At 32.0% G+C, this 17,897-nt stretch overlaps 1 protein-coding gene across 1 annotated transcript in view; it reads right to left on the bottom strand.

Moving 5' to 3' along the window:
• LOC143042346 (allene oxide synthase-lipoxygenase protein-like) overlaps positions 1 to 17,281 on the bottom strand; it is a 36,766-nt gene extending 19,485 nt beyond the window's left edge. The window contains exons 1-6 of the mRNA XM_076214622.1: positions 17,209 to 17,281; positions 15,491 to 16,141; positions 11,714 to 11,761; positions 10,205 to 10,357; positions 9,841 to 9,956; positions 8,823 to 8,922 (exon numbers count right to left, since the gene is read on the bottom strand). Coding sequence (XP_076070737.1) covers positions 8,823 to 8,922; positions 9,841 to 9,956; positions 10,205 to 10,357; positions 11,714 to 11,761; positions 15,491 to 16,117 — 1,044 coding nt within the window. The 5' untranslated portion in view covers positions 16,118 to 16,141; positions 17,209 to 17,281. The remainder of the gene's footprint in view (positions 1 to 8,822; positions 8,923 to 9,840; positions 9,957 to 10,204; positions 10,358 to 11,713; positions 11,762 to 15,490; positions 16,142 to 17,208) is intronic.
• Between the last annotated feature and the right edge of the window lie 616 nt (positions 17,282 to 17,897).

The raw sequence follows: 17,897 nt of genomic DNA, 5'->3' as shown, positions 1-17,897 counted from the left end.
CATCATCACCCAGTATAGAATGATTGGTAATTGAATTACGCCACATCAGCAAACAAATGCAATCTTGCGACTATCACGAAACCAGCAAAATACTTTCCCAATATCATATTTTGTCAATAATAGTATATCTGTATCTAGATTTCCTTAAGGGATCAACTGACCATTTTGGTCATGTTGACTTATTTGTAAATCATACTTTGCTCAACAGTATTGTTGTTTACAGTTTATCTCTATCTATGATAATATTCAAGATAATAACCAAAAAAAGCAAAGTTTTCTGAAAATTACCATTTCAGGGGCAGCAAACTAACAGTGGGTTGTCCAATTCATCTGAAAATTTCAGGGCAGATATATCTTGACCTGATCAACAATTTTACCCCATGTCAGATTTGCTCTCAATGCTTCGGTTATTGAGATATTAGCAAAAAACTGCATTTAACCCCTATGTTCTATGTTTAGCCATTGCGGCCATATTGATTGGTTGGCCGGGTAACCGGACACAATTTTTAAAATACATACCCCAATGATGATTGTGGCCAAGTTTGTTGTAATTTGGCCCTGTAGTTTCAGATTTGAAGATTTTTGTAAAAGTTAACGACGACGGACGATTTGTATTTGTAATCTATAAATTAACAACATGCGAGATTAAAACAAATGAGACAACAAATTAGCAAATGAATTTACAAAACACAAATTTGTCCCTATCATGTATTTTAAACGATCGATGATTATCTAAATAATATACCCTCTACATTCCTCTGAAATGTGAATTTAGTCATAATGGCACTAGTAATCATCTATTGAAATAACATGCAAATATTGTGACAAATACAAAAATCAGACGCATCGATCCACTAATGGTGTTATAATCACATCATACATGTGCTCTCTTATAATATGTATAAGGAAAAAAATAGCTATTTGGCTTAATTTCCATACTTTTTGCCAAAAACTAGGCACATGCCAGTGCCACTATGAAATTTTGCTAGGCTTTATACATGATGTAGCTGAATCAGTTACATATTTGTATAACACGTATGTTTAGGTTCAAGGTTGAGGTCAGTCATATCAAAGTGGACATATACATTCAAAATGCATTAAATCAGGTAATCTGACTAAAATTCAGGAAGATATCTAACGTCTGAAGATGCTAAAATAGATATGACGATCAATATTGAAAGAAAAGGGATGTGAAGTTTCATATAACGATCAATATAACAGGTTTTAGTAATTTGTATTGTAAAGTTTAGTTTAAACAGTTGTCAACCACATTTGTTTTTATCGATACTCATATATTTAAAGTCTTGATAGTTTAATACAAATACTAGTTCTAAGACATATAGTATTTGGCCATTTGAAAAAAAAGTCAATCTAGTGTCTTTTAAAGTTTACTTAACTGGACTACATCCAAATTGATTAAAATCAGTCAATTTATGCCTTTGATGGGATATGAGAAGAAAAGGGGATAAAAGAAGGGAAAGCGGGAAGGGGGGGGGGGGTTAATGTATGCCATTTTTGTTGAACAAATAGTTGTTTCTGCGTTTCTCATACAAACACAAACAAATTTGGTTTTGATATTCATTGCATTGGTAATATAGTACAATTTAATTCCTATACATGATACGCTTTTAAACATTTTTTGGTGACCTTATATACATAGCCTTTTTGTAGACATAGAAGGGAACCTTTTTGTAAAGGTTTCAATATTAATTAAAACTCATATTGCTGAATTACAAACAATGAATAAGTCAACAAAAAATATGTAAGCTTTTTAGCTGTGATTATCTTTCATGAATGACATGTACTGCTTTTATTTGCACACACAATCCTCTCACTGAAAGTGGAGCGGCGGGGAGGACAATTTTAGAAATTTAAGTTACCTAAATACCTAAAGGGATGTTAATAGCTCATTGGAAAGCTGAAATCGTGTAGTTTTTGAAAATATGTGTCGTAAATATAAAATCTAGTACAATTATACCGAAAATTAAGGTCAAAGGTCATCACTTAAAAGATCCTTTTTTCCCCTGGAGAAACAATACTATTGATATTTTCAAAATTAATAATCTATTAAATAAATTATATGAGTAGTATTATGTAGAAATGCTTTAGTTCATACAAAATCTTTCTCATATTTGCACATGACGTCAGAACAACGTTTTATTTAACTTTTTGAAGGTAGTTCGTGGTATGCAAATCATGATAAAGCCAAATAAAAACAGTTACAGAATAACCTTGATATTTGACTTCGACAAATAGCATTTCTTCAATACTTTAGGATAAAAGTTTTCCAAAGAGTATCCGAAATGCATAGCTGATAAATCAAACAAAATGTGCAGTCATGTTATCTTGCTCTGTTCGATTAATCATTTCAGCGTCACATGACCTTACAGCAGTATCTGTAAGATTGACTAACCTTTCAGCAGATGAAATTGGATGTCAGGTTTTCAACCTTTTGTTTATTTGCAAATAATACACTTTGATATGTATTGTGATCAATATTTTCAGGCACAAAAGATTAGATAAATCGAAATCTATATTAGGTGTTTCCTTTTCAGCTGAAGAAAATGATATTGGTTTTAAATTCTGCTTACTTGTGTAGCTTTTATAACATGACCTATGATACCTAAATACGGGTAATTCACTTGCGGTGTCATTGCAGAATTCATTCATGTAACTGAACAAATCATCACGTCTCTTTGATAAAGCATTTATCAGAATTTTTCTTCCAGATTCTGTTGATGTTATTAAATTTCTTCAACAACAGAATCGCAGATAATGCATTTGTCTCGGCATCTACCGGGACTAGTTTTAACGATACTGTTAAATAATCAATTTGATTGAATAAAAACAAAACAAACACACCTGAAAACCAAACAAACCCTACAATGATAACTTTCCCAGTTAGATTCAACAAAAACGAGTAAACAACAATGTCAAACAATTCAAATTAATCAAAAGGCTTTGGGAATTATAAAGTGAACAAGAAATATGCTTGAAAATGACCTTCGCTAAATCGCTGAATGTGGGAACATAACTAGAAACCACAACAATGTCGGTAAATCTATGACAAATATTCGGACTTGACTGTTGTACCTTTAAAATACACCTATACTGCACGTGCAAATAATGCTAGGTGAAAAACGATGATTTTTCAGTGTTATTTCAATCATTTTCAGATGCATTGTGCTTTACATATAGGACTTTTTGGAAATGCCCTTATATTGAATGAAGTTCAAGAATAACTGTATTTACCAATTTTGTTCACAAATTATTTTTTAGAGCGGGTTTGTTATTAAAGTTGTCTACCGAATTAGCAGTGGGGTATACAATGCAAATTGGGTAACGTCAGTTAAGGCTATTTTTAACGTCATTTGTACCACATTTGATATTAACGACATTTTTCTAAAGCTGAATAATCGATAGACAATTTAAGACCTTAAAATTCCATGAGGTATTTAGGTAATTTAAAATCGTTAACTAAGCGACTTTTTAACATTCGCCGCTCCACTATGATTCAGACCGGTATTTCTCGTGTCTCACCCAGTATCTGTCACCAAGAAGTTTAATATTTATAAAACCTGCGTTTTGAAAATCCTGGTACAAATACACTAAAGGCTCTAAAAGCCTGTGTCGATTATATGACATTTTCTTTACAACGGATGCAACCCATAATGCCATAATTATTCTGTTGTTTTAGTTTGAGAGATATATGTATTAGCCAAATAATGCATTTTACCTCTATGTTCTATTTTTAGCCATGTCGGCCATGTTAGTTAGCAGTCGGGGTCATTGGATATATCTTATAAATTAAATACCCTTATAATGATTGTGGAAAAGTTAAGTTTAATTTGTTTCAGAAGTTTCAGATGACAAGATTTTTGTAAAAGGTTACAAAAGTTTAAGAATTCAAAAAAAAAAATTCTTTAAAGGACAATAACTCATTGAGGGGTCACTTGACGATTTTGGCCATGTTCACTTATTTGTAGATCTTATTTTACTTAACATTATTGCAGTTTTCAGTTTATCTCTCTCTATAATAATATTCAAGATATTAACCAAAAACTGCAAAATGTACTTAAAATTGATAATTAAGGAATAGCAATCCAACAATAGGTTATCTGATTTGTATCAAATATTTAGAGCAGATAGATCTCAACCTGTTGAACATTTGTACTCAAGTCAGATATACACTAAATGCTTTAGTTTCATAGATACTAGAATACACCCGCGAAATCGCGGGCATATACAGCTTGTGGACTGTTGTAGGATGATTTTTTGTAAAAGATATTATGTATGGAGAATTTCATAAAAGACACCTTTTTCCAAAGTCGGATATGTGTTTCCTTTCTGTTAAATTCAATTATTTTCGTGTTTCTGGCCTCAGACCACAATTATTCTTCTCCTTTGCTACAATGCATCTTTTGGTAAAAGTCTAATTAAATTTAAAATTTGCATCGCTTCAAACATGAAATAAATGTAAATCCTTATATAAAGACCATTCTTAGTCTAATAAAATGTGCTTCTAAGACAATCCATTTTCTTTTATAGCCTTATTAACACGCCAATGGTAGGATATGAATCTTGTATAAATGATTAAGACCGACTAAGGCTTTTGAGGGGTGGTCGGAGGGGTCCTGAACCCAAAATCTCGTACCTTAAAACATCAAACCAGAGATGCAAAATTTTAAGCAATTCATATCCCGAAATCACGTAAGGATCAATCCCAAAATCCGGAGCTTTAAAACAATCGATCCCGACGTCCTGAAAAAGGTCCTGCCTCCCTCTAATCTTTTCCCTACTTTTATTTTTGCCAAATCGCTTCTTTCACTTTCAACAATGAATTTACGGTATGCCCCCATTTATGGGCATTATGTTTTTATAGTCTGTGCATTCGTCCACACGCCTGTCCCGCTTCAGGTGAAAGTTTTTGGTCGAGGTAGTTTTTGATGAAGTTGAAGTCCAATCAACTCAAACTCAGTAAATATAGAGCCGATGTGGCATCCGTGTACTACGGACACATTCTTGTTTCCACATATTTTACTTATTTCAATTATATACAACTGGTATGACCCCTTTTAAGGCGAAGTGTACGTAATTGCACGCCTCTAGCGGAATACGGGATTAAAAACGTTCGTCGTTAGTTACGCAAGTTATCTGTACGTTGTTCTGTGTGCAGCCTGACTTAAAACACTGTTTTTGTTTTGTTTTAGACGCGTAGGAGAAGGCATTTCGTGTTCGGATATCAACAGACAGAAAAAACGCCTCACAACAAAATTATAAACAAATAAACAAATAAACATGTAACAATTTTTCTTCTATTGATATCAAATTAATTAAAATGAAACCTGAATTGACCCAACAATATCGTTTTAAAAAGCCGTAGTCTTGAACGAAAAACACAATACTCAACGTAAAGTTTTATAATAGGTTACAAATAGTTAATGAAAGACGTGTGAATTTAATTGTTTAATTAAAAAGACGTTGAAATGTTCGTATTTTGTGCAATTGAAAATTTAAGAACATGATTTATATTCATATAAGAAATCCGACGATACCAAGAGAATAATTTGACCACTAGTGCAAAACTTACCAGTCGGAAGAACAAAGACGGAAAACAAACAAAAAATAAACAAATTATGTCCCAAAAATTACTCAGTAACTTGAAAATTGTCTCACTCTAACATTTATCTTAAAATAAGTAAAAATAATGTCATTCAACTCCCAGTTTTCAACTTTTTCTACATGTGCAGAAAATAAACAGGTGTCTTCTATTCCGTCCGCAATTTATGGGAAAACTAAATCTAAATTTAGAACCATATTGAAATTGAAAGTACACATGTAAGATAAAATATAACATGTCATTTCTTCTTTCACAAATTCAAATTTCGAAGAGATATATAGCGAAATCTGTTTTCTTTTATTGTGTCTGTGTGCATCATTAAAAATTAGAGAATGTAATTTTGAAGTATCAAATGGGAAGAGGGGTAGGACCTTTATCGGAACTCCGGGATAGGCTGTTTTTGAGCTCGGGATTTCGGGATTGACCCTTTCGGGATCCGGGAATTCTATTTCCGAATTTCGGGTAGTCGGGATTTAGATTTTTTTTAATTCGAGACCTCGCCGGATTTCGTGTTTTTAAGCCCGGGATTTTGGGATCTGGATCCCTCCTTCCCTCCTCCCTCTATTATGGTTAAAGAAAAGAGGTCATGGAAGTTTTGTGATACTTGTAACTGCAATTTAATATTTAGTGGAATGAGAGGTGAAATGTGTTCAGACTATAACATTTCGATTTTTTTTTTAAAATTTAACAAAAGTTTACTGCAAGGGGTGTTTAACGACCTCGATGATTATCCATGAGGATCTCGCACTCTGTCAGCTCTAGGTTTTCACCTAGTTCATGATCATACAAGAATTGAGAAGCCTGTGGTTTACTAGTCTTATAATATGAGACTTTGGAGTTCATATAATTTACATTCAACGTTTATTCTCGAATATTTCAATATAAAAAAGAAGATGTGGTATGATTGCCAATGAGACAACTATCCACAAAAGACCAAAATGACACAGACATTAACAATTATAGGTCACCGTACGGCCTTCAACAATGAGCAAAGCCCATACCGTTTTGACTATCAATGTTGACCCCCCCCTTTCCAATTGATTGGATAAAATGAATGGATTGCCGCCCCTATTTCAAACTGAAGTCCTATAAACTGACTGGTATTCGAATTTGTTAAAAGAAATAATTGGTATCTCTATTGATTCAATACCGTAATGCCGAAAAACAATCATTTGTTTCCGCGAATTCCGAACAGCTAGAAATATATTCCCGAGTTCCAAGTTGAGTAACTCGAATAATTCAAGCCCTTTCCATGTCCCATTTTCTCCAACACGAGAAATGTAGCATTCGTACATCAGCTGAATAATACGACTGAATTATTCGGGTTACAATTTGTGTAAATCCCGAATGCACATACAAGTAAAGGTCCAGCCCGACTTTCGGAAATGGACTGTTGTAGATTTCAGATTGATTTCCAGAAATAAAAATCATACAAAAATGTTTCACGCAAATATTCGTCTTCAGACGTGTAAAGTTATACAACGGTTACTAGCCGATCTGGATTGTGATAAAAAGAAGCGCATGCAATGCATAAAATATATAATGTCGTGGCTCAGGGATGTGTTGAATTATAGGGATGCTTATGCGGCACAAAGATAAGATTAATTTACCCAAATGTACTAAGAATTACCACACAATTTAAATTTACTTAAATATTGATTTGTTATCCTGTGCCAGACAGGTGGCTGATATTCTGAGAAGAGACCTTGATGAAATAAAGATTTATGGGAACAAAGATTTTGGAAACACGTCGCAGTGTTTAGATTTTAACAAAAAATAAGGCACCAAGGTCGAAAATAGTTCTAGTTCATAATGAAGAAAATGTCAACCGTTTTCTAGCTTGGCGATCTCCGAACGCACCCGAATATAATAGACAAATACAATGCAATAGTACACAAAACATAAAGAACTAAAGACCGAGCAACACGAACTCCAACAAAACGGTATATATGTCATACAAGTATAGGACTATATGAAACGTCGTAACTGTTGCGGCGACGTCAATAACGTTGTCGTTGTTTTTTTGTTTTTTTACACTCAAGATTCAACTTTAACAGGGTATAGCTTGAAAAGTAGCACGGTTGCTAAGGACTTTCTTTGCACCAATGGATTCCTCAGACATTTTAGAATCGTCTCATAAATTTAAAAAAAAATCGATTGTCTAATATAATAGAAAATCTTGGAAATGTAACAATTCCTGTCGAATTTCACTATTTTCCCTATATATCCTTTGTAATTTTGGTGTATGATGCTGTTAACTTCAACAGCTCGTATCTCAAAAACGAAAACGGTTACCCCCTTTTTTTATTTTATTTTCCGATTTATTTTTACAAGCAGAATCTATATGTAAAATTTTTAAAAAAATCCATTGTGTAGTTTAATTACGTACACTTCGCCTTAAATGGTAAACATTTCAAAGAAAAAAGTAGACAGAATACAGAGAGTCTCTATATATTGAAGTAGTATAATCGTAGTTAACGTGTAGATAAACGCGAAAAATAATTGTCATCTCTAAGGAGATATAATAGTTGTGGTTCTTGAGATCTAAACACCATGTAATGGAGAACGCTCTGATTGGCTTATCTATTTTTCATTTTTGTTATCTATCATACGATTGGTTGTACTTGTGGCTGTTTCAAACCGGAAGTCTTATCTATGACTAAAAGTCAGTCTGATGTCGGAATCAATATCCGAACTCCTTTTTTGTTGTTTTTCTCCAAATATATCTCAATCTGAACACTCATAAGAATGGATTACAAATGCGACTATGCATGTTACTTATAGAACACAGAGGCATGATGATTAATTTATCGTGGAAGGAAGAGAAGCGACACACAAAATGAGGTCTTCTCGTTTAATAGTATAGATAAGCTACAAACTGCATTTTACTCCTATGTTCTATTTAAGTCATGGGGGCAATGTTGTTTGGCAGGTGGGGTCGTCGGACACAATCGTTTTATCAAGATACACCTATAAAAATGGTGTCAAGTTTTGTTATATTTGGCCAAGTATTTTAAGGAGGAATAATATTGTTAAAGTTAACGACGCCGGACTACGACGACAGACGACGGACGACGGACGCAAAGTGATTAGAAAAGCTTATTTTGGCCTGTTAGGCAAGGTGAGCTTAACATGATGAACATGTGCGTGTATGTGTGTGTGTGTGTGTGTGTGTGAATTGTTAGTTTAATCATTACATTACCGCTAAACCTTCTGGTACGTTGATTTTGGTGAAGTATAATTGCCGTTCGACTATCGCTGCATTGACGTTATCAATAGCATTGAGGTCACCATTTGGCAGACTTGGAATATGAAACATAAGCATGTACATACACGGAAGAAAGAAAAACAAAACATATATTGTATATTATGATTTTACATATTTCAAATATTCTAATAGCTTTGAAAGTTGTATTTTGTTTTGTTTTAATGAATGAGTTGTTGTTTGATTACTACTGATCATGAGAATAATATCCTATAAAGTTCGAATAACGTTGAAAAAGGTAATTAGAGGTCACAATACGGCTTTCCACCGTTGGTAAAACACATACCTCACAATAATGTCTAAAAGCTTTAAAATATCGTAGTCATTCCGTTTTTAATTATCTCATTACATCAAGCATAAGAAGGATATATCAAACGTAAATAGCATTGAAAAATATACATGTAGCGAATATTTCTTTGAATACTGCTCTCTTAAGACGCTGATACACTGAGAGACCTAGCGAGGGTCTTCTACTTCATGATGTTCACCGTTGTGAAATAATGGGTAAGTGATACATACTAATTTAACATGTTTAACATGTTCAGCTTATATTATGAACGTACAATTAAACCTAGTTTTCAACTCCTTTTGATTAATCAAATTCGGGTTGTTGTCCCCTTAAAACATTCCTTGTTATCATTCTCAATTCTATTAAACATCTATCTAGTCCGTTTGTATCGTTTTTACCCACACTTCTCTTGTTTTTATATTTAAACTTCTGAAACTACTATATCATATATATCTAGTGTTTATGATAAATCTTCATGCAGAAAAAATGTGACCAGTGCACTGTGTCATTATCATTTCATAGCATTCAAAACATGGTTTGTTCAGTTTCTTGTGATTCAAAAAAAAAAAAAAAAAAAACGTAAGGAGGAAAAAAAAACATATCTCTTTAAATATTATTGTTTTGAAAAAAAAAAGATTCACAAGTTATAAATGGGATCTTTCTTACTTGTCCATGATGTCTGCAATCTGATCTATGTTATTTACACGCCTTATTAACGACGAATTGCACTGATTAAGTCTTTGCTGCGCAAAATGAAGATCAGCTTCCCAATTGATGTTACCCTGAAAATTTAACATGTTCAAATCGACATTTATCTTGTGTATGAGTACATAATATTTTTATGATCATAAATCCCTGAATTCACTGAAGATACTGCAACGCCCAAAAAATTGAAAATGATTTTAAATCTAAATGACAATAATTTAAAGTAAAAACTGAAGGAATTGTCATCGAAACGGACATTATACATGTTATAATATGTGTAATAATAAGTTTATGTAATGATATACTAGTATTATTTTCTTCTTACCCTTGGTTTTTTAAAATATATTTGGTAAGCTGTGTTGATTTCTCCTAAGAATCTCCACCTTCCAGGAAGATGTGGAAACCGATTCAATAACATCTTGAACATTATGTATCCTTCAGATAGAAGCATTCCAGCGGTTGGAATTATACTATTTTTCTGTAAAATTATATGGAGTCAAGTTGATTTTTTATATCGATATTGTTTTTCATACTTTAAGTGAAAATACCTGCTTTCGAATGTATAATATGATAGGAATAAGTTAGTCTATCCCATGGCTCAGTGGAAACAATTTATCGAATGTCACCTCTCATGTAGACAAAACTCAACTTCATAACTAAAAGGACAATGTATTGAATTTGCATGAATAAATAGAAGACAATGGGTAATATCTACGTTTTAGCCCAAGAAGAACATTTTCAAAGATATTAAATAAAAAACAATGTCTTCACTTCTGTTGTTTTCTAATAACTGTTACGTTGTTGTGTACGTGTCGTCATAGTTAAGTATGTATAGAATAGATTTTATCATTAAAAGACAATAATGAATGAATATTCACCATCGCAAATAAAATGTCACTTATGTAGCGAAAAAAAAAAAAAATTAACAATCTCGGCTTCGGCTCATTTGAGATTGTTTTTCGGGAAAATAATGTTTGATATCATCTCAGTGGTGATTTATTGGGAATGTACAATATGTTCCTTCTCTTAGTTACAGTTATAAACTAGAAAATAGTCATTCCTTTTTAAATCAGAAATACCTTTTTTTTTCTTTTTCAAATTTAAAACAACTAAATAGCATTTAATTGACCTGATCGCATGTTTTATTACTCGAAAGCACCCGATCTTCACTAAAAAAAAAAACATAAAAATGGACCGATTCTCTCTTAAAAACCTGTTGTTGTTCTTTTAAACCTGGTACATTTGTTGGCTATTATTCATATATTGCTCTGTCCTATATTTTCTCTCTTTAATTTGTATTGTAATCCTGTCATGTAATATTGTCATTTTAATATTATAATTAACATTGCTATTATAGCGGGAGGTTTGGCATGCCACAAAACCAAGTTCAACCCACCATTTTTATTCTAAAATGCCCTGTACCAAATCAGGGAAATTGCCATTGTTATATTATAGTTCGTTTCTGTGTGTGCTACATTTTAATGTTGTGTTTCTGTTGTGTCGTACTTCTCTTATATTTGATGAGTTTCCCTCAGTTTTACTTTGTAACCCGGATTTGTTTTTTCTTTATCGATTTATGAATTTCGAACAGCGGTATACTAGTAAATCATACAGCATCTTCTAATTTAAATTTCGTAGTAACGGTTATCAGTTTGACATTTTTATTAGACATAATATATTTATTTTCTAAACACTTGGAATGTTACTGTTTGTATAACGATTTTTCGATTATGTCTTTTCTTATCAAATGTACAACAGTATTATCTAACACAATATTTGAAAATCATTATGAGAAGTAGTAATTTAGAACAAAGTTTATCTTTTCCATACCTACCAAAACGTAGCAGAATGAAAAATTCTCTTCCACTGGCAAATTCGCAATCTGTAAAGATATTGAAGGATAATTTGTAAAGCATTCTTAAATTAAGAAGATTATATAATAGTAGATCTTCATTTAATATTTTTTTGTTGACGTTTTTTTAAGTATAGCATTGCTTTGATTAATGAAGTGGCTTTTAATTATATCAAAATGACATAAGCTACCAAAAAATTAAAAGATAAAATACAGACCGCCGAGGAAATTTCAAAAACGGAAATGACAAAATATAAAGCTCAAAAACATCAATCTTTTAGAAAACAACTGTTATATTCCTTATTTTGTTCTGATGCAGACAATACTAGATTAAATCTAATTATATAGATAGCTAAACCTTTTATGTAGGACAGTCGCATACAATTCCATTAAAGGAGTAGTAAGTCCGGTAAGGGCCGATTTTGGCCTCAAATTTCATGTTCATCAAACGAAAAATTTTGGACACTTTTTAAACACTTGAGTGTCTATTTCAATTTATTCAGTTAGTTGATGTGAAAGATTTGAATTGTTTAAGTCATTAAAAACGCTCCAATTCAAGCTTAGATATGAAAAATCTATCAAATATGCACAAAATCGTCAATTTTCAGATGGTTTTTGTCAAGAATGAAAGTGCCCGCATCCATGTTCATCCTCAACCTTTATATATGTTATGTATTATCATCAAATACAACTTACTTTTCAATATTATGAATGAACACGAATGCGGCCACTTTCAATTAAGACGGAACTTAAATTAACTAAAATGCTAAAATTGTGAAGATTTCAGTAATTTAGCATGACTTAATGATGTTATTACCCAATATATGTGCATTGTATTGTCAAAAACAGCCCATATTTGTGTAGCAAAAGCATTCGTCCTTCTAATAAATAGCTAAATTGTTACATTTTCACAATTTTGTAAAACTGCTATATGTTGGGGCCAAAAAGGGGTCTTACTGAACCTACTCCTTTACAACGATGTGTAAAAATGTCAGTGAAAATTTTGCTGCAGTTAACAATGGGTTCTAATCTTAATCACCTATAACATAAACTATGTCAATTAAGAAAAAAATAAAATAGCATTTAGAGACGAGGTAGACAAAGTAAATAATCAAAACAAGAAAAAGACAAGAAGACAAAAATAGCACAAGAGCTCAAGAGCTGGGTGTAATTTGAACTTAATTTTCATCAAAAAGATTATAATCCACCTGATATGTACTTATTAATAAGTGTTACTCGAATGAACATTCAATTCGTTACTATATGCAATATTGTTTGTATATGTATCTCAAAGAAGACACTCACATATACATGTAGTACAAACTTGATACGATGTGTTATCAGCAGTGAGGAAAATCTTTGACAAAAAATCACCCAAAAAATGTGAATCTATTGTAATAAAAAAAACGCCAAGATAAATGACAAAAATAAATGAAAAAAAACCCAAATATTACAGACAACAAAACTTAGTTACTTTTTGATATATCAAATACTTATACAAAAAAACAAATCAATTATTTTCTCCTTGAGGTAAGTACCAATAAGTGCGTGTTTCTTAGTTTTAAGTTTTCTATGTTGGCTCTTGAGATCTATCAATTGTCTGTTTATCTTTTATCTTTTTTAGCCATGACGTTGTCAGTTTATTTTTGATCTACGAGTTTGACTGTCCCTCTTGTATCTTTTGCCCCTCTTTTACGAACTACTCGGAACTAACGTTAAGAATCATGAACAGTCTTGGAAACGCATGAACTTTTGCATTGCATAATTACAATTACAGGATGTAAGAATATAAGGTTTATCAACTTTTTGCTTGACAAATAACAGCATTTTAAAACATGATTTGAAGGGGTTTAATTGATTATCTTTAGGAATTAGTTTATTCAAAGGTTCAACGGGCTTCAAAGTATCTGATTTAACGGGTTATTTGAATAAGATAGTCATGAATAAAATGTGATATCCCCTTTACAAGAAGAATTGCTTAAGTACAGACAGACTTTTAAAAACAAAACCATGATATCTATCGCAGAATAAGGAAGACTTAAACAAATATTTCTTGTAACGAAATAAATGACTTATTGTTTATCAGATGAGCGAAGATATCATGCTATCATGCATTTAAAACTTTTGATGTCAACAAAGATGTAGGCATAGCGTTGATAGATGAAAAAAAAAAAGACCGGAAAATCAACAAAGGACCGATATATATATGTATACATATTTTTTTCTTGTCAAATTTTTTTATCTCACCTAACCTGAAAGATCAAGTGAGCTTTTAAAATTACGTGTAAATGTAGTTAGCATTCGTCGTCTATTAACATTTAGAACAACCTTTACCGGAATCATTATTTTGGTCAAGGACGATTATCTTTTAAGACGAAAGTCGTACATCATTTCATATGCAGATGACAAGACACGAATCTGTAGAAGACTAGACAAACTATTTAAAGATAACTGTATGATGAAAAAGAGACCCTTGGGCAGGTTCGGGCATTATGGTATGAGGCAGTTAAGGCTTGAACCATATAGTAGGGCCTGTTTTCTATCAAAATATTGGATCAGGCAGAGGAAATGCTGTCAATGCAGCCTGTTAAACCGATAAAGTTCTACGACCGCTTGTTGTGCCATATGTTACACATTATCAAAACAACGCTTTCCAGATGACAATTTACGTTCGTAATCTGCATATTGCATGAACATGATAAATATGCCTAAGCCGGCTTTAAGTCTGGAATTTAACACCATTGAACATCTATGGGACGAAATTCATAGAAAGCTGAATGACAGCCATCCAAGACCGGTAACTGCTGTGGAAATTCAGGCATACTTTCTGATATAGTATATTGATTGAGTGTTGGTGTTGTAACACCATTTTTTAAGCACCGCTTTTGAGCTATTTCGTGTTGGGCAGTTTATATTGGTTGTGGAAGCCGAATAACCCAGAGAAAACCACCGACCTATGATAGGAGAATCGATAATAGATAAAAGGGAACTTTAGACAGCAAATCTACAAATCTTCGTTGTTTTTTTTTTTTTATTATTTTGATTGTTAACCTGTTATCGAAAAACCAAGGCAATTAATAAAACATATATATTAAGGCATAGTAAAACCGAGATCAAAACTCAAAATAATTCAGATTGTTGCAATTGTAAGTTGGCTAAATATGATAGACATTGAAGAGGGATTTTAATCAATGTTTTGCGCTAATTATTATTCATGTGTTGTAGATTATAGCAGATGGAGAAAAAATTAAAGAGGCAAAAATTATCGAGATGACAATTCTACGAATAAGTAAAAAAAAACGTAGTTGTTGCACTTTTAAAGGCGATATTGTCCTTTTAAAACAATTTTTTATCAATAGTCTGTTTTTATATTTTCAAATCTTTTATACGTTAGATATGTATAAATTTAGATATCAGCCCTAATCGGCAAGAAAGGGAATGCATAAATGTTAGTACGCATGCCTCAATTCTCCTTAAAACCCATATTTAATGGAAATGTCAAAATCTTTAAAAAATTAAACAAAAATTATAAGGAGGAAATGATTTCAGACCAATTTGGAATGACTTTTGTGTCATTTTTATGGAGCAATTTACAACCATACACGGGAAGGAGTATTTGAACAGGCTCAAAATGCACGTTTGTTTTTTTATAATGTAGAATGTCATAACATTCAATAATCCCAATCAGTTTAATGGCAAGTATTTATACAAGTGACATAATACATGTATATATATTTAGGAATTGATATTGATATTTACCTTGACCGGTAATTCTGTATCATTTCCATTATACAATCCATATCCATATTTAAGTCTTTTCTCAGCAAGATTAAAGGTTCGTAGATCTCTATGATATGGACTGCCTTCATCTTGAGGTAAAAGCGTATCTTTCCTACTTGAAAAACCTTCTCGCGTTATTTTCTTATGAAAGGAAAATCTATTTCCTCCATCTATTTCTATCCAACGAAAGAACAATTCAGGAACTCCGTCATTACCATTTCTATTTACAATCATGGTTGAAATATCCAATGGGAGTACACCATTAGCTTCGGCTTGAAAATTGTGTATACCATTACCTGCTTCTTGATTTATTTCGATTTGATTAAATTGAACCGCTATTCCATTTCCTTGTACAGTAATATTATAAACTGCATTTTCTTGATTGGCATTGACCGGTTGGAGGGATATTCGTATTGCATGTAGTCCGTCATGAAGGTTTAGCAGATATTTGGTATACCATACCATCCATTTACCAATATATGCAATTTTTTTAAACAAGGTCCGCACTCTGTCTCCAAAATTTAATAGGTATTTCATATAAAACAAAAATTCTTTAAACCATACCTTACTAATGTATAACATTGTGTATACTATATACTTAATCATGTTGCTTTTTACTCCAAGTTCTCCCTGAAACGACACAGTTCTTACAGTTTTATTTTAATTTCATAATACTTTATGGCTCGGTCCTTATTGGTTAATGACAAAACAAGGAAGGCATTATCAAATCATTTTAAGAAATTTGAAGAGACCACATGTATATTACTAAATATTTGCTTTTAATGACTTGATTTTTAAATGTGGTATTGACTTTCAAATAAAACAGGATTCTGTATATTGCTGTCGCATTAAGTAACACTGAATTATGAGACTTGTAATAAGGGAAGGGCAACGACTCATCTCCAAATACGGATAGTCATGAGACAGAACAAATAGCATAGTTGATGTATAAGAAATTCCCAAATAAAAAAAAAGTTTAAAAAAAGCAACTAAACATGCATGACCTCGATAATATGTATCAGCATGTAAGTCTCTTTGACTTAATCTTAAATGTTTTTTCTCTCTTAGAATGATACGTTTTTGTATTGTCAAAACATTACTCAAAGTCCGATAACTCCTATCTGTGAACATGATATGTTTATGCCGTTCTGACATGGAATAAAATTTTCAGAATGAAAAAAGTCTGCGGAGGGTCTTCAGTACAGCAAATAACAGTTTTCGCTATATTGAAGACCGATTGGTGGCCTTCGTTTGGTTTCTGCTCTTTGATGGGTTTCTATCTCTTTGATACATTCCCCATTTACATTTTCAATTGTATTAATGCCAATTGTGCATTAACATTTTCAATAATATAGATTTTCATGTACAATTTCTTTTTTTTTTAACTAAAACAGATTAATAGTAATAAAGCATTTGCATGTGTTATTTTAAGTAGAATATATTTTTTTAACTTCATTACTACAAATGGACTAATTCTTTGTTACTATGTTTCCTTTAAAACACAACTTAATCGTCGTTTCAATACAGTTTAAATATAATCAAATAAAACGACACCATTCAAACATCTGATGACACATATTAAAAATGTCGTATTTTAAATACTTGTCGTATTATTCACTGTATGCTTATAATTTCAAATGAAATAGTTTGAAAATTAAATGCCTAATTTAAATGAACAATTGAACAAAGGTACTTACCCTATGAAGTAATAAATGTGATTCTGAGAAGAATTATGTCAGCGCACAGTTTTATACCGTTGCCTTAGTTTAACTTACGCAATAACACGGTTCACTTGCTGGTTCATCTTTACAAACAACAATTCTAAGAAATATTATAGAAAGTATAATATGAAAAAGAAGATGTGATATGATTGCCAATGAGACGCCTATCCATAATAGACCAAAATGACACAGACATTAACAACTCTAGGTCACCGTACGGCCTTGAACAATGAGCAAAGCCCATACCGCATAGTCAGCTATGATAGGCCCCGATTAGACAATGTAAAACAGTTCAAACGAGAAAACTTACATTCAATTACTGAGTAAAGAGGAGTATTTTCCAAAAAAATAAAAATAAATGTTTGGTAATATATAATATACAAATAAAAAGAATAAGTATTTTTTGTCTATTAACGACGGACAATAGAAATGTATCGATGTACAATGCCCGAGCATACATTCGAAAGATCGCAAAAGTTGAAGAATGAACTCAAAAAAGAGCAAGACTTGATGCTTCGGCATGGTAAGGATATATAACAAATTAAGATTCTAACAATATCTAAATATACAAAATCATAATAGATTATTAATCTCAATCGTAGCTATAAATCTCATGTTTATTAGACATGTTACGAAAAGGTATATTCTCGACGCTGAGGTTGACA

Source organism: Mytilus galloprovincialis, chromosome 8 (genome assembly GCF_965363235.1).
Source record: "Mytilus galloprovincialis chromosome 8, xbMytGall1.hap1.1, whole genome shotgun sequence".
Taxonomy (NCBI): Eukaryota; Metazoa; Mollusca; class Bivalvia; order Mytilida; family Mytilidae; genus Mytilus; species Mytilus galloprovincialis.
Note: the sequence above shows the minus strand (reverse complement) of the source record. Positions and strands in the feature narration are given on the sequence as shown.